This window comes from Diabrotica undecimpunctata, chromosome 8 (assembly GCF_040954645.1).
Source record: "Diabrotica undecimpunctata isolate CICGRU chromosome 8, icDiaUnde3, whole genome shotgun sequence".
In the NCBI taxonomy this organism is placed as follows: Eukaryota; Metazoa; Arthropoda; class Insecta; order Coleoptera; family Chrysomelidae; genus Diabrotica; species Diabrotica undecimpunctata.
Window position 1 is genome coordinate 2,988,191 of NC_092810.1, and position 24,184 is coordinate 3,012,374.

Consider the following 24,184-nt stretch of genomic DNA (forward strand, 5'->3'; position numbering starts at 1 on the left):
GTAATAATATTTTCCTAGGAATAAAAACATCTTGTACGAGACCAGCGCCTGTACTATCGAATAACATCTGAGACTAGAACTAGAATTCCCGATTCCCGGTGACGCTCAACGTACTGAAATTGTTACCCTGCCAGGTTGCTGCCAAGTGCTTTTTGTGCTGGAGAGAGATATAAAAGATGATAAAAAGTTAAACGGATGGATGTGTCCGTCCGGTTGCAGATTATCCCGGCTACGGTTCCAACATTAATACCTGTCTACCATTGTACACTGAGATTGCCCAGATAAAAGTTTAAATGCCGTCGGATCGACTTTATTTCGGATGTAAATGAGACAGTTTTAGAAAGTAAACTTTGTTTGTTTTATTTGTAGTTACATAATAGACTTCTCTTTCTTAAAAAAATCGGTAAGACAGTTTCGAAACAAATTCAGATTTCTGCTTTAATCTGAACCTTCTAAAAATGCAAGGTATAACAGACGTTGATAAAGATGTTAATAGAGACATGGGGAATCTAAAATTTGCATTCCAAGACATGTCTATCAACTAAGCAGAAATCCTTAACGAATTTGTTTTTTTGTACTCATACAGAGTAGATCCGAATAAAATGAAAAAGACAGCAAAGATTTGATTTCACGTACAAAGCGTCTATGTATCTGTTGATACGTATTTCGACTTAATAAGTCTCATCAGAACAGTTATTCATAGCCGTTCTCAACGTAAAAAATAATCATTTCTGTCTTTTAAGAAGCAACAATAAAATGGCTTCGTTATGGACGCAATAGCGATATCTGATAGAAAAATCGGTAAGATATTAACATCTTTATCAACGTCTGTTATACCTTGCATTTTTAGAAGGTTCAGATTAAAGCAGAAATCTGAATTTGTTTCGAAACTATCTTACCGATTTTTCTATCAGATGTCGCTATTGCGTCCATAACGAAGCCATTTTATTGTTGCTTCTTAAAAAACAGAAAAGATTATTTTTCACGTTGAGAACGGCTATGAATAACTGTTCTGATGAGACTTATTTAGTCGAAATACGTATCAACAGATACATAGACGCTTTGTACGGGAAATCAAATCTTTGTTGTCTTTTTCATTCTCTTTCTTATTTTATTTAGATATATTGCCTGTTTTGTATTGCGACCTAAGCAAACTCCACAAGAAAGAGTCTAACGGTCAAATCAAGTTTTGTGTCCAGATCACCTCCACGTGAGATGAGGATGCCATTAAGTCGCTTGTGCATAATATCCGATCTATCATGAGCTATTAGTCCATGGTAATAAGCCAAAAATAAACCCTGTTCGTGACACTCAAAAAACCATTGTACTGAAAGGTTTTTTGGTGTACAGTCGGAAAAACTAAAGACTACCCATGCCCCATCAATGATATGCATACGAATCAAATCAAAACTTTCTAATCAAAACAAAGTCTAATACTTCCTTCCTTCTTAGCTTTCTGTCGTCCATGTTTGGACATAGGCCTCTCCCAACTCCTTCCATCGGTCTCTATCCTGAGCAACATATTTCCAATTTGTTCCGGCTATTCTTTTAATGTCATCAACTAATCTCATCTGTGGTCTTCCTCTTGGTCGTTTACTTTCGTAAGGTCTCCAATGCTGTATTGTAGTATTCCAACGTTGGTCTTTTTGTCTAGCAGTGTGGCCCGCGAAGCTCCATTTAAGGTTGGCAATTTTTGTTGCTATGTTCTCGACACATTGTCTCAGCTGCGTACGTCACTACTGGTCTCATTACAACTCTGTATATTTTCAGTTTTGTATTTCTGGATAAGTTCTTGTCCTTTATGAGACTATGATATCTCCAGTATGTTTTGATGCCTGCTAGTATTCGTTCCGTTACTTCTTCACTTCTCTTTTTTTGGTCGTTTACTATTACTCCCAAATATTTAAATTGTTGGGCTCTTTTAAAAGTGTAGTTTTCTATTTTGATTTCGCTCGTCCTGTTATTTTGTCTTCCAGAGCAGAGTAGAAATTTTGTTTTCCCTTTGTTAATTTCTAGACCTCTTTTCCGTGCTTCTTTTGCCGTGCTTCTTTTGCCAAGATTGTTACTGCTTCTTTTAATCTTTTCTTGTCTCTTTCAATAAGAACTAAATCATCTGCATATGCAACTATTTGTGTTGAAGAGTGGGCTATAGTTCCTTTAATTTTGTTGCGTGTTTTACTATTTCATTATCTCTAATATCTTCCATTGCGCCTACTTCCTCTTCCGGGCTTTCTTTGCATCTATATAGTTCTGTGAAGTGTGTTTCTCATGATCTATTGTCAATTTTAACTACTGGTCTGCCTTTCCTTTGTTGAGCTTTTAGGTATCCAAATAGTTTGGCGCTGTCTTTACTATTCTTTTTTAGATCCTTTAACAGCTCTTTCATCCACAGTTTTTTTGTTCTTGCAACAATTATCCGCTGCTTTCTTTTTTTCTTTATATTCATGTCGATGATGTTCTTCTTTAGTTGATATCCATTTATCTCTTGCTTGGTTTTTCTGTTTGATTTTGATTTCGCATTCTACATCAAACCACTCTTTCCTTCTTTTTATTTCCCTCTGTCCTAGCACATCTTCAGCTGAATTCAAAACGAACTCTTTTATATTTTTTCATATGTCCTCTGTGTTATTTGCTTCTGTTAGATTTTTCTTGAGGGTTGTCTCATATTGTTCTCTTAGTTTCTGTACTTTTAACTTCTCCAGATTCCATCTTCTTTTGTTTTGTCTTGTTCTCACTGCTTTAATTATCTTCATTTTGATTTCTCCTATTACTAGAAAATGGTCTGTGTCCGCGTTTGCTCCTCTATATGATCTGACATCGTGCATTATTGCTTTCCATTTTTTGGATATTAGTATGTGATCTATCTGATTGCCATCTGTTGTGCCAGGTATCAATACTACCTACTACCTACTTTTGCATTGAAGTTACCAACCATTAGTACTATATCATTTCTGGGTAACCTATCTTGAATATCATTCTAGAGAAAATTATTTACCGGCAAAATTTTCTTCTGGTTTTATTTATTTAATACAAAACTAAAGCATCTTTAAGATTTGGTAATCCGTAATCTAAAAAAATTAAGAAAGTACTCCGTCGGAAGCTGAGAAATTACTTTTTTTCATATACACCGATTTTGAACTATGACATTAAATTTTCTTTAACTTTTCTACTTCATTAAAGAGGTCAGCTGTACTTAATTTTTAAAGCTTTACCGATAGCTCTCCTAAAGCGTAAAGTACACCAAAATTTTTTTACGTAAACTTTAAATATTCAAAATTAAAATGAGATAAATTAAATTCAATAATTTTTATAAACAAACAAGCTGTGAATTTATCAAAAATTTCGACTAACTTTGGCCCTAATTAACCTGGGTCAAATTTTTTTGGTTTTATAACAAGTAAAACAATATACTTTCGCTTTCTGAATAGGTAAAAATAATTATTTTACAAACAATAACAAAACAGTTATTTTATTTATAAGTAAAAAATTGGCATATTTTTGTAAAATTATTTTTAGGTAATAAATATTTTTTTTTTAATTTTTTTTACTATTTTTAAAGAAGAAGACTCATTAATGACTTAGCTTGTACTTGTTTAAGAAATTTTCAGAATTGGGCCATAAATAAAAAAGTTCTTTATCAAAATTTGTTAAGATTGTAAGAAAGTCAGATTTTATGCACTTAAATGTAGTGCATGTGTTATGATTTACTCTGTGATTAGCATACTTTTTATCAATTTTACCATAAAAAAGTCAATATCATGTTTAAACTTGTAAATGGAATATCGTATATTTGGGGATATAAAATATAAACGTCAAAAAGGTAATCGTCTAGTCAACAAAGAAAAATTATACAAAAAGCAAACAGGAAACCGTTCCCCATTCCTACAATCCAAATCAAAAGCAACGAAACGTTATGAAAGTTTGGAACGTACGAGTCAAAGAGCCAAAATATAGAATACCTTTTTGGGGTTGTGTGGAAGAGCCCTTATATTATACAAATATTTGTCGAAGTTCGTAACGTATATGGAGTCGCAGACCCATAAAGGAAGGCATTTAGGAACATGCTTTGGCTTTGGATATGGAAAGGAATGTCGCAACTTCTAATGCGGGTCAAGTGGATCATGTCACGATAGGGACAGATAAATAGACAGAGGAGGAGTGTGCAAAGGTTAAGACTGAATAATGGTAATAGGGTTATTTGAATTAGACAAAGTATTATCGCGATAATATCCTGCGGCACCCTCCTCATCCTTGAGTTATCTTTAGGTTGATATATTTAATGGATAATATGGGCTTAGTATATAAAATTCTTTGATACTAATCAGATGCTTTGAAATGTTTTTAATTAAATAAAACTGGCTTAATAGTCAGTTCAGGGTGGGGTCTAGGGGGTTGATGGGGATGAGTTCTTTTTCAAGTCGTTTTAGTTCCCCCTTACTATCCTAGAAACGGCTTCCAGCATTTTTCGATATCAGCTTTTGTTTGTGAGATATAGCCCATTGTAAGTTTTAAAACTGATACATTATACATAATGAATGAAATCGATATTGCCAAATTAATTGTTAAGATATTACTTACATATCAAGATTTTCGAGAATTTCGGTAAATAATTTCGGGACAAGACAAGATTTTCGAGTTAGAGATCAAGACAAGACTGAGTATTTCAAGATTTTTTTAAGACAAGACGAGATTTTCTGAAATCTCGTCTTGTCTCATCTTGAGGCATCCCTAGTCACAATTGATTGTAATGATAATTGCGTTTTTAACTAAAAAAATATGATGTTTCGCTTTCCACTTCGAAAATCATTCTCAAAAAAGATTATTTAAGAATTTTGTTAAAAAGAGTATATAACTACCAAAGTTGTTGACCTCATTACATATCTTGGTCAACAATTATAGCGGTTATGCACTATTTTTAACAAAATTCTTAAATAATATTTTTTGAGAACGATTTCCGGAGTTAAAATCAATTTTTGTAAATTAAAAATGTAATTATTATTATCATCAATTGTGAATTAATTCCATAAACACAATATTTAACATAAAAAGATGATGTTTTGTATCGACAACACTATTGAAAATACACAAAACTTCTTTCTAAAACTGGATTATTTTTCAAATTCACTTTTTATTACATGTTTATTATATCTGTAGAAAACATCAAAGTTAGGCAAAAATTTCAAAGCAAGCTTTGTTTAAAACTGATTTACCGTAGGTCATTTTTCACCACTGTTTGAGATTATAAAGTAAACATTTTAATAATCCTAATAAGATGAAACTCTCGCATTGTGCCGTAGTTAATTTTCAATTTTCTTGTTACAGGAATGCCCCGAGGGTGTCGTCCATGAAGATAGCTTTAAAGAAATTTATTCCAAATTTTTTCCTCACGGAAGTAAGTATATTGCTTTTTGTTTTTCTTATATATTATTTAAGTTTAAAAATTAGATTTTTAAAGGGTAATTATGAAAATATTTAAAGAAAAGTAATGACATAGATAATTGAAGTAATATATATATATACATCGGAAAAGTCTAAGGATATTTTTAGAAAATAATTGTTTTTGAATAGTATTTAATATACAACAAAATTTGTTGAATTGTCAAAAATAACGAGAGTGCCTTTAAGGACAATTAAAATGAAATCACCAACGGATTCTTCAGACATAAAAATATTCATAAATATACATGGACGCAAGAAACACGAAAGCTGAAATCGATAATAGACTACATAATAATCAAACAAGATACCACAACAAAGATCAAAGATGTGCGAGTCAAAAGAGGAGCAGAATGTGGAACAGACCATAGACCACTGACAGCAAAAATGGGCATTAATTGGAAACATAACAAGACCCCCTCCACAGAAGAACCGTTGAACACTATAAGAGAAAAACAATACAATATAGAACTTCTCCAAGAACAATCAATAAGAGAACTATACCAACAACGTCTAGACCAAAAATTAATAGAATTTAGAGACGACAACATCGAAGAAATATACGAGCATATAAAGGCGAGTATAAAGCAAGCAGCATTCGAAGCCCTTGGGGAAAAAGAACATATAACAAATAAACAGCACTATTATGAAATAAATGAACCAACAAAAAGAATAACTAAAGAAAAAAAGCAACTATACAGAAAATGGCTGACTACAAACAACGACGAAGTTTATAAAGAATATAGAGAAAAAGATAGAGAAGTGAAAAAACAAATAACACAGCAAAAGAATGAAGAATGGGAAAGAATCTGCTTAAATATTGAAACATATATAGGAGGTACAAGAACTTCGGAGTCATGGAAAGTACTGAGAGAATTGAAACAAAACTCAAAAGAAAAAATTAAATTGGGAAATATACAGGACAAAGAATGGAAGGACTACTACAAGGAACTATTAACAGAACAAAGACCACAATTCATTGGAAAAGAAAACAGGCGAAGACGAAGCAGATTCCCACAACACGAAATAGAAATAACAGATAGGAAAATGAGAACGGCCATAAAAGCAATCAAAAATAAGAAAGCACCGGGACCTGGAGGCATTTCACCTGAGCTTATAAAATACGGATCAAAAAAATTACACCGGATGATACAATGGATATTTCAGAAAGCCATAAATGAAGAACAGCTCCCAAAGGAATGGACGGAGGCATATATGACATCTATATTTAAGAAAGGAGATAGAAAACGATGCGAAAACTACAGAGGAATAAGCGTAATATCATCAATAGGAAGATTATATGGGAAGATACTGCGAGAAAAGATAGAGCAAGCGATAAAAGGCAAAATCGGGGAGGATCAGGCAGGCTTCACAGCAGGAAGATCATGCATAGACCACATATACACACTGGAACAATTGTTGGAAAAGAAAAAAGCTATAAATAGAGATATACATTTGGCATTTGTGGACCTGAGAAAGGCGTATGACTCTGTACTAAGGTCAGAACTATGGGAGGCAATGTACAAATTAGAAATACAGACGGAGCTCATAGAAGCTACAAAAGCTCTGTATAAAGAAAATAAAGTGTCCATTAAAATGGGAACAAGAATCATAGGAGACTTCACCACAACAAAAGGGCTCCTGCAGAGTTGTTTCACATCTCCACCCCTATTCAAAATATACTTAGAAAAAGCCTTGACTACATGGAAAAGAAAATGCGAAAGCATGGGAGTACCGGTACGGAACGAATACCTATATACGTTAAGCTTTGCAGACGATCAGGTAGTGATTGCACAAGACCAAGACGACCTCAGCTACATGATGAAGAAACTACAAGAAGAATATACCAAGGCTGGCCTAGATATTAACTTCGCGAAAACAGAGTACCTATCTACAAGTGAAGAAGACATAGAAGATCTACAAATTGATGACAACGTAACAATCAAAGGAAAGGATAAATTCAAATACCTGAGGTTTATAATCACGAAAAAGGCAACAACAGAGGAAGAAATTACACAAAGATTAGGACAAACAAGAACAGCAATCCGACAACTTAACTCAGTATGGTGGGATAGACACCTAAATATGAAGACAAAAACGCAGATTTATAAAACATTAGTGCGAAGTATTATGACATATGGGGCTGAAAATTGGATCATAAACAAGAAAAACAGCAGTAAGATAGTAGCAACAGAGATGGAATGCCTGCGAAGATGCTGCAGAGTAACAAGAATGGATAGGAGAAGCAATAACGAAATAAAGCAAAGAACATCAATGGAAACAGACATACTAACATATATAGAACAAAAACGATTACAGTGGTGTGGACATGTAAGAAGAACTAGCGAGAGCAGATGGATAAAGAGAATAACCGAATGGAGCCCCATAGGAAGGAGGAAAAGAGGACGACCCCGAAAATCCTGGAGGAACGAAGTAGACGACGCCATGAGTAAGAGAGGCCTAAACGATGGAGAATGGAACAACAGAGAGAGATGGAAACGGTTGAGCGAGGGAAGGCAGTGAATACTGTAGAATCCCTAAATATACATATTTATATATATATATATATATATATATATATATATATATATATATATATATATATATATACATATATATACATATATATATATATATATATATATATATATATATATATATATATATATATATATATATATATATAAAATGAAATACAGTCAAACACATAAATCACAAAATATAGTCGTAAAAAACCAAATTAATACAAAGTATGGTGTCCACTCTGGTTTATTACGGCTCTACATCTATCGTTCATAGACAAAATGAGATTGATGATATCCTGTTGAGGTATCGTTTGTCCATTCTCTCTCAGAAACGAAACGGCGTGTATACGTTACCCATATGTGGATTAATTAGTTGTTGAAGCATGTTCCATACATACTCGATGGCATTCAGGTCGGGGAATTATGCTGGCCAAAGCAACACATCAATACCTTCGTTGGCAAGCCAGTCCATCACTAATCGTGCGACATGTGGACGAGCATTTTCATACATGATATGAAAGTTTTGACCAATAGCACCAGCAAACTGACGAAGGCTTGGTTGAAGAATCATCATCATCATCCAGCCTCAAGAGTCCACTGCTGAACATAGGCCTCTTCCTCATGTTAACAACCCCGTCTATCTTGCGCCGCTTTCATCCAATTTTTTATTGAGTCTTCTTAAATCGTCAGTCCATCTTGTAGGTGGTCGACCGACGCTTCTCTTGTCTTCCCTTGGCCTCCATTCCAATAACCTCTTTGTCCATCGCCCATCTGTAATTCTGGCTATGTATCCTGCCCATCTCCATTTTAGTCTGGCTATCTTCTCGATGATGTCAGTCACTCCGGTTCTTCTCCTGATGTCTTCGTTGGTTATTCTGTCTCGCAGAGTTATTCCTAACATGGACCACTCCATTCTTCTCTGCGTGACTCTCAGTTTGGTAGCCTGCTGATTTTGTTAAGGTAAGTGTTTCTGCTTCGTACGTTAAGACTGGGAGGACGCACTGATCAAATACCTTTCTCTTTAGGCATGTGGGCAGCTCACTTTTAAAAGTTTCTCTCAGTTTTCCAAATGCTGCCCACCCACAGCCGATTCTACTCTTCAGTTCATGAGTCTGGTTATCCCTGCCAATCATAATTTCATGTCCCAGGTATTTATATCTATCTACGAGTTCTATTTCTTTCCTACCAATACTGATGTTCTGGTTGGGTACCAAATTGGTCATGATTTTTGTTTTCGAGATATTTATATTTAAACTAACATTTTCTGTAGCCACAACGAGTTCCTGTACCATCTCTCTTGCCATACCTAGATCTTCAGCTATTATAAGTATATCATCGGCGAAACGTAAGTTGTTTAGATATTCTCCATCTATTTTTATTCCCTTTGTCATCCAATCCAAATCCTTAAAAGCATGTTCTAGCACCGTAATAAAAAGTTTAGGTGACATTGGATCTTTTTGTCTAACCCCCCGTTCTATTTTTATGCGATTACTGTTAGTATGTAATCTGACAGTGGTTGTTGCCTGCAGGTATATTTTGTATAATAATTTGGTATATCTATAATCTAGCCTGCATTCTTTAAGCGCCTGTAATATTTTGCTTAGCTCAACTGTGTCAAAGGCTTTGTGAAAATCGATAAATATTAGAACTAGAGGTTTATTGTATTCCACTGCTTTCTCCATTAGGGTTTTTATACTTTGTAAATGGTCATTTGTTCCGTAACTTTTTCGGAATCCTGCCTGTTCCCTTGGTTGATAAGTCTCTAATTTTCTTGGTTGAAGAATAGTATCAAGGTAATGCTAAACTGTAAGGAAGTGGTCTGGAAAAACGAGGGCCGTTCTGCCACCGATTAATATTTTACCCTATACCATTACTGTACCATTTTTGTATGTATAAACTTCCTGGACATGTTTTAAAAGTTTTACATTTCCAGATCGTCTCCTCACTCTTACTTGACGAGAATTTGATTAAAATTCAAATCTAGATTCGTCGGAGAATAAAACTGTAGCCCAATCATTTACATCCCAGTTTTAATATTCTTGACACCACTCTGATCTTGCAGTGCGATCACCTCAGGAGATAGGTACACACCTCAATGGCCTTCGTATGTGGAGATTGGCTTCATGGAGAGAATTTCTTACAGTATTGCCGCCTAAGGGTACTTAATGAGCCCACTGCACTGGTTTTTTTCTAGCGTTAACACTAAAAATTGGTCCTGAGTTGCAATTGTACGCGCTTACGTCCTGGATGACGTTCAGCTGGACTTTCAGTGTGACCAAATTGCCACCACAGTCGACTTATAATACCTTCGAAGACTCCTGTTTGCTCAGCTACATTAATTTGCCGCATGCCACCTTGAAGAAGGCCTATAGTCCTATTCATCTCATCCAGAGTAAAATTATATCGTTCCATGATAAAAAACAATATTTTAGAGGAACTAAAAATGATATAATGGAAAATTCGAACAAACCCCGTGTGTAGGAAGACGAAACAGAACAAGAAAACAAAGAAAAACTGAGTGATCCCTCGCGAAAAACGGATCACAAGAGCTAAGATTAATGAGCGACTTATACTCTTGCACAGGAGAGACAATTAGAAGAGAAAGCCATGACAATAGTAAAATAAAAACAAAGCATAAAAACTGAATGAACGAAAATCGACTACACAAATAGTTAAAACCCAAACATGTAGTAAATTCAACACAAGAAATATATTCCTTTTAATCAAACTATCGTATTTAACATCTATATCTCTAATGTTATTTACCTTTCTATTCGAAAAGTTCGAACAAACACTTAGCTTTTATAGATATGTATATAACAAAAACTAAATAAAACTTCTTATCATTAGGCAGTGTTTGTTGTCCTGCTTAATTTCATTTCGGTCGTTATAGCGTGTCAGGCCGCAATAAAAGCAGCAGAAATACACACACACACACACATACATATATACACAACGTCATTTCTTTATCTTTCTATTACTGCTTGTAACTTTTTTGAGGGATAGTCTGTATTATAATAAGCGAGAAACACAAATTTTCTCATGCGAATATCCAATTAAACTTGTTTATTATTTTTCTGATTTTGACAGAAAAGAGAACATAAACGAAGGTCTGTTAAGTGCTTTTGTTGGTTTGAGGGAAGAAGAAAATATAAGATAAGTTGAAAATTTGTGTTATTTTGTATTTATATAATATCTTTAGCAAGGAGTGGTCTTCATTTCACTCGAGAGTGAATCCTGGGACACATTTTTGTTCTTTGGTCATTATTTTCTGAAATCCAGGTTCCAGGCATTTGTATTGTTCAACACTTTCTATCGGTACACCTTCCAAAATTATGATTGTTTATATATTTGTTTTTTTTTAATATTATCATATAATATATAATCTTTTTAGATTCATTTTTAATTCATAGTTATCACAGATACTGCTTCTCTTGTTTAATAGTGGTTGGTTGAATCATATATATATAATAACAATGTATTGATTACAGCTGTCGCCGCTTCTCCGCCCCCAATTTCTATCTTTTTCTGTCATATACAGTTGCCTCATCTAAGTCTCTTGCCGTCATTGCTTCATCAATATCGTTGCGTCAACTTCCCCGTGGTCGTCCTCCCTTTCTTCTTTCAGGAGGGATCCATTTCAGTACTCTTTTAGGCCATCTGTACTCTGGCATTCTTTTAACAATGCCCGAACCAGATTAATTGTTTTCTTTATATGTCATCATTTTCATTTCGTTTCTTATTTGGACTATACTACCGTAAATGTGTTTTTTTTTTCTCTTCGAATTGTTTTTTGCCAGAAAAGAGAGTTTAAGGCACGAGTCGCTGCTCTGCCCTTGTTTATTCTTTCCCTGATTTCATCTGCACTATTTTCCTTCGTGCTGAAAATGACCCCCAAATATTTGCAGGATTACACGCCTTTGATTTTGTCGTCTGCCAAGACTAGGTCACATATTTCATCTGTTCCCACTGAGAGATATTCACATTTTGTCATATTCATATTTAGACCTGCCACCTCATATTCTTCTTGCAGTTTTCTTACCATATAGCTAAGATCGTAGCTGTCTTCGGCAATTACTACTTGGTCAGTCGCAAAGAAAAGTGTATATAGCATGTTTTTTCCACCGGTATTCCCATGTTTCTACATTTTTTTACCCATTTCACTAAGGATCTATCCAAATAGATTTTAAATAAGGTGGGTGACAGACGGCAGCCTTGTCTTAGTCCCTTTGTTGTTTGAAAAGGGGAGGTGATTTCTTGTCCCATTTTAATTCTTACAAAGTTTTGTTCGTAGTATTTTTGAGTGGCGTTAATAAGAATTTTGTTTATTTTCAAGTTACCCATTTCTATCTATAGTTGGGAGATCTGTACACCGTCATATGCTTTTTCCAAATCTATTAAAGCTATATGGGTTTCTCTATTTCTCTGCACTCGTTTTTTTCATCTCTAATGTGAAAATATTATCCATAGTGGAGCGTCCGGCCCTAAATCTTGCTTGTTCTTCAGGTTGTTTGTCTTTAATATTATTTTCTATCAGGTTTCGTAGTACTTTTGAGTATAGTCAACCTATAGTAGCAATCACTGCGATCCCTCTATAGTTTTTAGGATCCGTCTTTGTACCTTTCTTGTGTATTGGAGAGATATACGATTGTCTCCATTCTTCTGGAACTTCTTCTCCGTTTAAGCATCTTTCGAATAATTTTCGGATCATTTCAAACAGTTTTGATGATCCATACCTAATCAACTCTGGATGTATGTCGCCTGTGCCTGGAGATTTTCTTAATTTCATTCCCTTAACTGCTTCTTTCACTTGTTCATTTGTCTGTTTAAACCCTTCTCTTCTCCTTGTTAATAAGTTCTCAAAATGCTTTACCTATGTGTTTTCTGGTATTCTATTTATTATGACTTGGTTTTTTGTTGTTGTTCTCATCGTTTTTATAGTTCTCCAGGCTTCAGAGCTGTTTGTCTCTCCTATATAGTTGTCTAGGTATTGGCATTTTTGTTACCATGCACTATTTTTCTTTTTAACCACTTCTCGTTTGACTTCTTTATTCAAGTGGATCTATTTTAAGGTCGATGTGAAAGGTGATATTGTGATTTTTGCAGTGAAATCTCTGTCGTAACTTCAATAATAATATTTGACTTATTTGGTTGAATCATACCGGAGAAATAAAAAGAAGAATAAGACTGGCCTGGATATCATTCAAAAAACTGTGCTATTTACCAAAGAACAAAAAATATTCTCGTTACCTAAAGACAAGAGTGATGCCTCAACCCACTGAGCAAAACAATAAATGGAAATTTGCTGGATATAACAGGCAAAAATAGACCAGAGTGGATCTATTGTGACATTGTGATTTTTGCAGTGAAATCTCTGTCGTAACTTCAATAATAATATTTGACTTATTCTCTATCTCAAAAAGGTCGAGAACATAAATAAAAGAATTGAAATATTTAAAAATTACTAAAAACATCGATTTTTATCTATTTTTCTTGCTTAGAACATTAAAACAATTCATTTAAGAGCAAAGTCGTAATCAAATATTATAGCGAAAATTAATTAGCGAAAGTTATTAATTTAGGAATCTTCTCCTCTATTAATACAGTCAGGGCAAGTCAAAACTCTTTCTGCAATATGCTCTTTACATACGGATTTCAAACATGTATGACACCGGTGCATACATTTTTCTCTTCGAGCAAAAGAAACAACGTTGTTTCATATTCGCATCATTTAGTTCGGCAGCATCAACTGGAATGGCTTTATTTCCTGGAATATTTCTAATTTTTTGCCTTAGTGGAATTGACAGTAATACTTGATCGACGAACAATATGGGTCTTCGTAAGTTGCTTAGCAAGATCTGTAAGATATATTCTTCGTTTGAGCTTTGTGTCTGTATTGCTGTAGTAAACAATTTGTAAATTTATGCCAGTAATATTGAGTAAAGAACAGTTAAAGGCCAACGGTTGCTCACTCTTGTAGTCGAATATCTTCATCCTGTCCACCACATCAAAAGCTCCTTTTGTTAGATTATAGAATGTTATGACTGAAGGTTTCATTGCATCGCCACTTTCTTGATCAATTTCATCATCTTTGTGAAACGTCGACAACATCAGCACATTTCTATTAGGTTTTGGTACATATGAGGTAAGAACGCATTTATTGGGATCGATTCCCCAAGCAAACATACTGCTATTTCTTTTTCGTAATTTAGTATCTAAAAAAATTGGGGGAATCTCTCGCTTGTTCTTACGTAATGTGCCAACTAACGTTATACGTTGGGTGTGTACCAAGTCATTAGCCAAAGATACAGATGTAAAGTAATTGTCCATAGTTATATTTCGTCCAGTACCACTACAATATCTTGAAAGTCTTGTTACAACACTATGGGCATCGTTCTATAGTTCATATGGACCAGTTGGTTGTTTACCTGCAAATTTCAATGTTATGTGTATAAAGCATTCGAGAGTCTACAACAGCGTAGATTTTTATGCCATATTTCGCAGATTTATTTGGAATATATTGACGGAACTTGCATCTCCCTCTGAAACACTCAAGCATCTCATCCATTTTTATGTAACTATCCACCGAGTAATGTTGTAAACACTTCCCAACAAAGTTATCCAGAACGTATCGCGCAGGCGCCAAGTGATCTTCTTGGACTCTTTTTACTCTGGATTCAATATCATCAAACCTAATAGCTTGTACCAAAGAGTAAAAACGGCGTTCTGACATAGTAGCAGCAAAGTATTCTGTGGCCGTTCCGTTCGTGCTCAAAAGTTCTGAAGTATTTAAATATTGGACTCTTTTTACACCAGCCACTTTGTCAAAATCTAAAGGACTGTAATGTTTTGCATTTCTGGCGAGTCTAATTTTTTGAAGTTTCTCGTTGGTACAATCTGTAATATATTGAATGATTTCATCCGAGAAAAAAGTTCCCAACAATCCAATATTGTTTTGGCTTCTTTTACAACACCTTTTACACCTGGTATCTGTGTAACAATATTTTGAGGGCTGGTTTTTCCAACTTTGTTTTGATTTTGGTGCACTAACCATTTAGTACCGTCTTTACCAGTATAATAGGGACCACTTCTTTCAGATCTTTCTAAATTTGATTATGTAGACACAGAGCCTTGTACATTCTCTTTATCTCTTTCGTCACTTAAGAAAGCGGCCTCTGAAATATCTGTGTCCGATTGATCAACTACATCTTGTTGCATATCATCTTCTATAGCCTTCCAAAGGGCTAGTAACCGTTGCTGTTCACTCTCGTACGCCATCATAAACAACAACACAGTCTAAATTTGGTCTAGTTTACAAAAAATATTTTAATATAATTCAAAAGTCGTTACTACGTAATCAGTACCGTGTTAGATTTTTACTAACATCCCAACACTGACAACTTTAATAGCGCACTTAACAGATTCTTGTTGATTTCAATCTAAATTAAACATGGGAGTGACTAGACAAAATATTGAGTGGGTCATAGCTGGCCGGAGATAAATATACGAGCCGCGAAAGAAAACTAATACAAAAAAAAAATTAAAAATGTTAAATTAGATACCGTAGAACGGGGTGACTTTGTTAATTTTTTTTATATTTTCTTACGTAACTTTTAAATGGGTGATCCCAAAAATGTGGAAAAATGTCCATTGGGATGCATCTTATGTTTATGTAATTTATACTGTTAGTATATATATCTTTAAATTGAGGATTTTCTCAAAAAAAATAAGTAATGGTATATCAAAATCACCCATTGATGTGGGGTCACTTTGATACCCTATTTTAAAATAGCTTGGACGATGCATAAAAGCTGTAATGGTATCAATGTCAACCCATTTTTAAATCGATCAAGCCAATTTTTGGATATTTCAATTTTAATTTTTGGGGTTACTTTGACAGCTGCTATAGGCACAATAATTAGTATATAATAAATAATTTTACAGGTAGCTAATACTTTATTCAGGTAAAAAACGTTTTAGCAAATTAGTAAAACAGTATAAAATAGTAAAAAAAAGCCAAAAGAATGTATTTTGAACGGAAACAAAATCAAAGTTATTTTTCTTTAACATCAACTTTGCCAAGAAATGTACATGTAGTTGCTGTTTCATTTGTTTCAACCGATGGGGTCTTCAGAATTGCTAAGATATCATCGAAAGGAGCGTTAAAAACGTCGGTCTCCACAACTTTAAAATGTTTATGGGTCTCATCCAGTGATTTAAGTCCATGAGTTCGTATTCGTCAAAAGGTAATTTCTCTTGTATCCTTCCGGCATATACGTAATTTTTACATTTTTGTTTACCTGACATAATTTTTACAAGCACGTAAGTTCCAACATTCAATTCAGCAAGGGAGGGTTTTGTATTCATCTCATCTTCATATGATTGGTCCTCCACAGAATCTTCATTTTCAATTTCATTTTCGCTTTCACTATTATAGCTGTTTAACTCGCTATCGGAGGAGCTGTCATCTGCCGTTATATGTCGACTTACACCAGGTTAGATATGAAGTTTCTTTTTACTTTGCCGTTTAGTAACTTCTATCTCGGACTTCTTATTCATCAGATAGTCTGTGAGGCTGTCGTTAATCAGAGGTTCTACATAATCAACATCATGGTTGATTGGTGTAAGCTTACTCAAGACTTTATTTGGATCGAAAGGGACCATGCCACAAGCCTCGAACCCATTCTTCAAAACTCTCTTAATTGCACTTTTTTCACAATCTCCACATTTGTACTCAGTTTTTGCAATTGTCTGATCCATTAATTCCAAGCATTTTTTTAATAACGACGGAAATTGATCTTTAGGTACACCAGTAATTTTTGGGTGTCGCAATTTAAATTCCGTCAAAACTTTTCGCCAAGAGACTTTCATGGGTTTAAAAAAAGACACATCCAAAGGCTGGCATATGTGTGTTGAATTACTGGGAAGGCACGCAAATTCAATATTGTGCAATTCACACAATTCTAAAACATGATCTGAAAAGTGAGACGCCAAGTTGTCGCCGATCATAACTTTTTTACCTTCCAGCCGTCTTGCGTGGGGTAATAATATGGTCTCAAACCAGTCTGTAAAACAAGTTACCTCCATCCACCCATTTTTTGTTCGGTTATATCTAGCTCCTCTTGCGCAATATCCACTACTACAACAAGGAGAGCCCTGTGGACCTCCTAATGTCCATGCATCCCACATATGTTCGCTGCGATATATTATATAATGAGGGAGTAGTGTACCATCAGCAGCACCGCACATCATTATTGATGTGGCGGCTTTACTATGATTAGTGATTTGTTCTGGATATTTGGTCCCTCTTCTATAAAGCAATCTTCTTTTCCCCGGATCATCACTAACGTTGGTTTCATCGTAATTGAAAACGTGTGATGGAGGGCAATTTGAGAGAGTTGTTCTTAAATTATTGAAATATGATTCTATCGTTTCTTTTGTGACACCTGCCCGAGCTCTAGTAATGTTAGACGCAAGTCGTTCAGAGATTTGCTGACTATGTCTCTCTAAAAAAAGTTTTACCCAGTCGTTACCAGGACTTACCCCGTTTTTAAATTTAGAGATAATTCTTCCAGTTCTTTCTAAACAACTCTTAGTGAAAAGTTGTACATCTAGCGTCGATAATGGAAATCCCCAATCTGCACATTTGACAATGCAGGACACGATTGATTTTTCCTCCAGCTCCGTCAACGCAGTTTGGCCCCCTGGCTTCTTCACATGCTTCCCTTTGTATTTATTATATAAAGTACCATACGGAATTTAAAATCTTTCTGAAGCGGCTTTAACAGACAAGTTTCCGTTTACTATTTGAAGCAGAGCATGTTCAAGAGTTTCGTCAGAGAAGTTCTTGTAGCTTCTTGATCCCAACTTTCGTTTATAAACTCGCGGCATTTTTTCTTTTCATGCAGATAATGACGAAATCCTGAAAATAATTAACGGTTTGAAGTTTTATTAAGTAAACTATAAAAAGAAATAAAGTATCAAAGTCACCCCGAAAAATGTATCAAAGTGACCCCGGATAAGAAATCATTCAATTTCATGGAGTAGTTACGGAAATAAGTTAGGTTAAATATTTTAAAATAGTGACAACTAGACCTACATTAAGGCAACATACACAAAATTACCTGCAATTCTATTGTAAGAGCTGTATGTTTAAATTTAGTAACACAATATAAAATCTTCAAATTCAAACAAAAACTTCAATGGTGAATTTACAACCGTATACTTTTGATATTGGCCACAAACACCTTGTGCTATAGTGAATCAAATCAACATGTGCACTGAAATCAAGTTCAGACAATTATCATAACGGACGAAACATTTGGGTTGTATACTCTCTTGAAACAAAATATTCATGTTTTATCAAAGTCACCTTATAGAATCAAAGTCACCCCATTCTACGGTAGATAAAATTAAGCGTATTTCTTTAGTGTAAATCGGGCCGTGTTTGAACCAATCCCAATCAAGCAGGCAGTTTACTTAATTTAATGTTCTCTTTTAAAGTTTAAAAAGATAATTATTTATACTATATCATAATTATTAAAAATTTATGCATATACACATTTAAATCTCTTGTATTATGACAATTTCATAACTTCTTAATCTTGGAATCATACACCCCTGCGCTTGATTTTCCAATTAAGACGTACCGTGAAATTAAGAATTTCATTTTGAACGCATAATAACAAAGATCATGTTCAACTGTTACAAATTATAGAGTACACCACTAAATGGCTAACACGAAATATAAAATCCATTATCAAATTTTATGTACTGTTGGCGTGTTTGACTTGGCTTTCTGCTAATAATAAAAGTTATTTCCACGTGTTACTCAAAAAATACAACAACAACTTTTATGAGGTTTATAAAAAGTGTAAATGGATGAGATATACTTGCGATTAAGAGTCGTTCCAGGAAAATTGTTTAAAAGTAAAAGGCAATAATATACAAGGTACTTTCATTTGAACAACATATTTGGATCTGAAATATGGAAATTATAGCTCAACTAGAAGTAAATTGTTCGAAATGAGAGAGGAGAACGCCTTATAGAATTCTGCCTAGAACATAATCTTGCGGTAATGAATACTTTCTTTAAATTGCCTAAACGATGCCTTTACACTTGGAAATCGCCAGCTGACAAGGTCAATAAAATCGTTAGAAACCAAATTGACTATATTTTTATAAATCACAGATACCGAAACGCAATTCAATCGGTGAAAGCGTACCCAGGTGTAGACGTGGCATCGGACCACAATCCTCTTGTAGCAAAATACCAACTTCACTTTAAAAAAATACAAAAAAGCTACAAAAGTGATAAACTAAACATACAAAAATTAGAATCAGAAGATGACAAAGAAAAACTGAACCAAGAAATTAATGCAAACCTAGAATCCACACCGGAATCAATTTATGGTGATGTAGAACAACAGTGGCAATTCCTTATAAATGCAATTATCGAACCAAGTCGCAGAGAACTCACAACAACCAGATGCGAGAAAGGAGATTGGATGGCAGAAGAAATCTTGGAAATGATGGAGGACAGATGCAGGCAAAAGAATATTAATGTACCTCAGTATCAACAGCTGCATAATCAAATAGTAAGGAAAATAAGACAAGCTAAAGAGACTTATTTCGCTGGAAAATGCCAAGAAATAGAAGACTTAAAAATCAAATATGATAACTTGAATCTCCATAAGAAAGTTAAAGGATTAGCTGAGGTAGCAAAACAAAAAACCTCAAGCATACTAATGGACAAACAAGGAAACATTTTAGTGGAGACAGAACAAAAATTAGGAAGATGGAAAGAATATATAGAGGAATTATTCCATGACCAGAGACAGGAAAATACATATGAAGATAATCAGAGTAAAGACGAGGGACCCGAGATAACAAAGTCAGAAGTTATGCATGCAGTAAAGTCCATGAAAAATAATAAAGCTGCTAGTCCAGATGAAATACCAAGTGAATTGCTAAAACTGACCAATGAAAAAAACATAGATCTTTTAGTCCAACTACTGAACACAATCTATTCCACAGGAATCATTCCACGTGAAATGCTGACATCAACATTTATTTGTCTACCAAAGAAAGTAAATGCCAAAGAATGTAGTGATTATCGAACGATCAGTCTAATGTCACATACCTTAAAAACCCTGATAAAAATCATCCATAATAGAATACACGCTAAGCTGGAGATGGATATTAGTGATTCCTAGTTTGGATTTCGGAATGGCATGTGCATAAGAGAGGCACTATTTTCTTTTAATGTGCTAACCCAAAGATGTTTGGATGTTAATCGACATTTTTATGTATGCTTTAGAGACTACAACAAGGCATTCGATAGGGTAAAATATGACCGACTTATAGAAGTACTCAAAAACAAGAATCAGGATGTGAGGGATGTAACATTCTTATTAAATTTATACTACAACCAACGATGAAATGTGAAAATTGGAAGAGAGGTGTCAAAAGAAGTGGAGATAAGGAGAGGGGTCAGGCAAGGTTGCATACTGTCGCCGTTATTGTTTAATGCTTATTCTGAAGAAATTATACAAGAAGCTTTGGTAAACGAGACAGTCGGCATAAAAGTGAACGGAAGTTTAATTAACAAAATTAGGTATGCCGACGATACAGTCATAATAGCCGACAACTTGAAAGACTTAGAAAGAATAATAAACAAAATATTAAGATATAGTGGAGAATACGGACTCTCTCTCAACATAAAAAAAAACAAATTCATGAAAATTAGCAAGAACAACAATACAAACGAAATATTAACGGTAGGCGGTCAGCAGATTGAGAGAGTAAAAAGATATACTTACTTGGTAATGATAATCACAGAAAATAACGATTATACTGCAGAAATAAGAGTCAGAATTGAACAAGCACGTGCCAACTTCGTGAAAATGAAAAAGATTTTATGCAGCAAAGATCTGACATTGGCTCTCAGAATAAGGCTAATTAAATGCTATGTACACATTGTACTCTACTATAGAGTTGAATCATGGACATTAAACCGGAATACAATAAATCGACTTAACGCGTTTGAAATGTGGACATTTAGAAGATTGTTAAGGATTCCATGGGTAGATAGAGTCACGAATACAGGAGAATAGACAGAGAGAGGAAAAAGGGAAAATACAATAAAAAAAAGGAAAAAAGGAAACATCTTGAGACTCATAATTCAACGAAAAATAGAGGGTAGGAAAAGCGTAGGGAGAAGATTCGTTTCCTGGTTGACGAACCTGAGACAGTAGTTTGTTTTAAATAATTGGTTTGGTTTAAATAATTCACATTGTGACTTCAATAGGTTTCTTCTAGTTCTTTCTATTTTATGTTTAACAGCTCTTCAGGCCTGAAATCACATGGCTTCCATTTTCTTTACTATTTTTTTTTTCACTTGTAAGGTCTTAACCACGTAGGTTGTATTATTTTAAAATCCACCATTGACTTCATAAGGAGGTCAACTTTAGCTAAAGTATCTCCTCTTTACCACCACAAACACAATCATGGAGATCACTACCCACGCTAGCTCTTCTCAGAGGTAGTTTGGTTAATCCCTTAGAAAAATAAAGATGATAAGAACGATTACAAGGGAGATCTAAGCATAACACAAAAATTTAAACAAATAATAAAGAAATAGACTTGCCTCTATATTAAAACAAGTCCTGTAGAAGATGGCTAAAGGCCTAAAGAAGTGACTAAACAAACAAAGGGAAAAAAATAGTATCTGTGGGCTTTAATATTAACAAAGTACTAATGAAACACTTGCCATGCTGTTTTCTATGTAGGGATGCTGGATGGAAAGTTGATGATGTTGGCGATGTTGCTGCAGGTCTCGTAGTTAATTAATATCTGGTGAAATGGAGGATTTCGTTACACCATTGGTTTTGTATTTCATTGGATGTGAAATCGATCTGGTGGTGGATTAGTTGCATTCCATGAATCTAGAATCAAACCTAGTGAAATGGATTTATTTTTATTCCATTTTTATTCCAGGACGAAACCCATTTTTTTAGAGCAACATTCAGTTTTCGGCACAGAAAACCAATCAAGTGTCCACGCTCTATGAAAAGATTTAAATTCCAGAGAATAAGGAACTTTTCATAAAGACAAGTTTATTAAAGATAAAGTCAATAAAAAAGAAACAAAAAAATACTAACTATAATTTGAAAAACCAGGGCATGAATCTAAGTTAAAAAAAAAACGAAAAAGTTTAAACTGTATTGAAGCATTTCAAGTAGTACGAATATGGGTTAGGTTATGAAAATGTTGAGATACGAGGGGTATCGAAAATTTAGTAGACAAAGCAGAAATTAAAAGGTAGAGGTTGAGCGTCAATTATTTTGGTTTTTGGGATAAAAAAACAATAAACTAAAATAAAGAGTTGTTATATTAATATAAACTATTTAAAAGAGCAATAATTTATCAAAAATTGGGGAAATTTAATATAAAGAAGCTGTTACGATATAAAAATGTAACAAAATCATTTCTGTGTTTTGCATTCCGGTATTCTTATGTAGGTTTTAACCGATGAAAATGTAAAATAAAGTGACAGAAATGGTAATGAACGATCGCCGAATCACAATCAAAGAAGACGCTGATGAAGTTGGCATATCAATTTTCTCATTTTTTCAAACGTGTTGGGTATAAAACGCATGTCAGCAAAATTGATTCTCTCTCTCCAATGGCGCTACAGCCCAAATCGAGCCCTGGCCTCCTCCAAACTATGCCTCCAACCTTGTCGGTCCCGCGCCGATCTTCTCCAGGTTCTCACGTCTAGCAAATTTTGCGCGTCCGCTGCCACTTCATCCTCCCATCTTTTCCGTGGCCTTCCTTTTGGTCTTGCGCCCTGCATTTTACTATTAAGGGCTCTTTTCGGCAATCTTTCTGTCTCCATGCTTACTACATGACCAGCCCAGCGAAGTCTCTAAAATTTAACGAATTCTGAGATCGGTGTCTCTTTGAACAGTTCATGGTTATACCTGGATCTCCATATTCCGTTTTCGTTAATAGGTCCAAATATCTTTCTTAGGACTTTTCTTTCGAAGACTTCCAGTTTTCTTTTTGTCTCTTTTGTCATCACCCATGTCTCGCATCCATAACATACTATTGGTCTGCTAATAGTTGTGTAGACCCTGAATTTATTCTAAAATTGTTAAATTTTGAACGAAAACAGCGGCGAATGGAAGTTGCTTAGAAGTCACTAAATGGCGTAAATAACGACCCAGATTTACTCATAAGGGTTATAAAAGGTGGAAAAATACGGATTTATGGATATAACATCGAAACTAAGGTTCCAGACTAGAAAGGCTTGACCAAGACCAAAAAAGTGCGATCGAACATCAAGGTTATGCTCACTGTGTTCTTTGATTTGAATCGCATAGTGCACCATGAATTTTTGCCAAGAGGTCAAACGGTTAATAAAGCGCACTACCGTGAAGTTCAACGCCGTTTGTGTAAAGCAATCTAAAAAAAATGCACTGATAATGAACCAGCTCACACTTCATTGCTAGTTTGTAAATTTTTGACCCAAAACAATACTGTAATGATGCTTCAGCCTCCAAATTTGCCAGACAAAGGCTATCCCAAAAATTGAGTTTAGATAGTGTTACAGTTGAACAGAAGTTGCTATAGAAGAACCTGTATGTTTTTGATGTCGTTAAAACTATTAAGAGGAGGCCACATGCATTTCGTAAAGTGTTCAATAATACTGAAAGAACACAATATCAAATCAAACAGAATCAAATAGTTTATATTTCTGAAATGAAGGTATTGTAAAATAACAACTTACTAATGAAATTTTACTATATACCTTTCTATTAAATTATTAAAAACTTTTTAAATATTAAAGTATGATCGACCGCATTTGAACAGATATTGTTATCGAACTAAGTAGAAAATATTATTCGATTGTTTAATATTTTAAATACCAGGTATCGTCAATGTCGAAAGTTCATGTCTAATAATATTATCAATATTTCATACGAAAATCAAAGTCCAGTGTAATTGATAAGTCAGGCTATTGTTTTGATATATTGTTTTATCGATGTGATTTCTTATAACTGCTTTCTTTTTAATGACAAGACCAATTATTACTTGTGAAACCACTTGAAAGCATGATAAAGTTTTTTTTTAGATTGATTATTAGGTTTATAACTTAGGGTACGTTCATTACGGAGACCATCGCATGGTATCCTCTCCTAGAACATAGCACTGATAGC

At 34.4% G+C, this 24,184-nt stretch overlaps 1 protein-coding gene across 2 annotated transcripts in view; it reads left to right on the top strand.

The window, feature by feature from the left end:
- Positions 1 to 24,184, top strand: part of LOC140449181 (A-type potassium channel modulatory protein KCNIP1) — a 253,781-nt gene that overhangs the window by 181,690 nt on the left and 47,907 nt on the right. For both annotated transcript variants that reach the window (XM_072542337.1, XM_072542338.1), the window contains exon 4: positions 5,323 to 5,392. In XM_072542337.1, the coding sequence (XP_072398438.1) occupies positions 5,323 to 5,392 (70 nt within the window). The remainder of the gene's footprint in view (positions 1 to 5,322; positions 5,393 to 24,184) is intronic.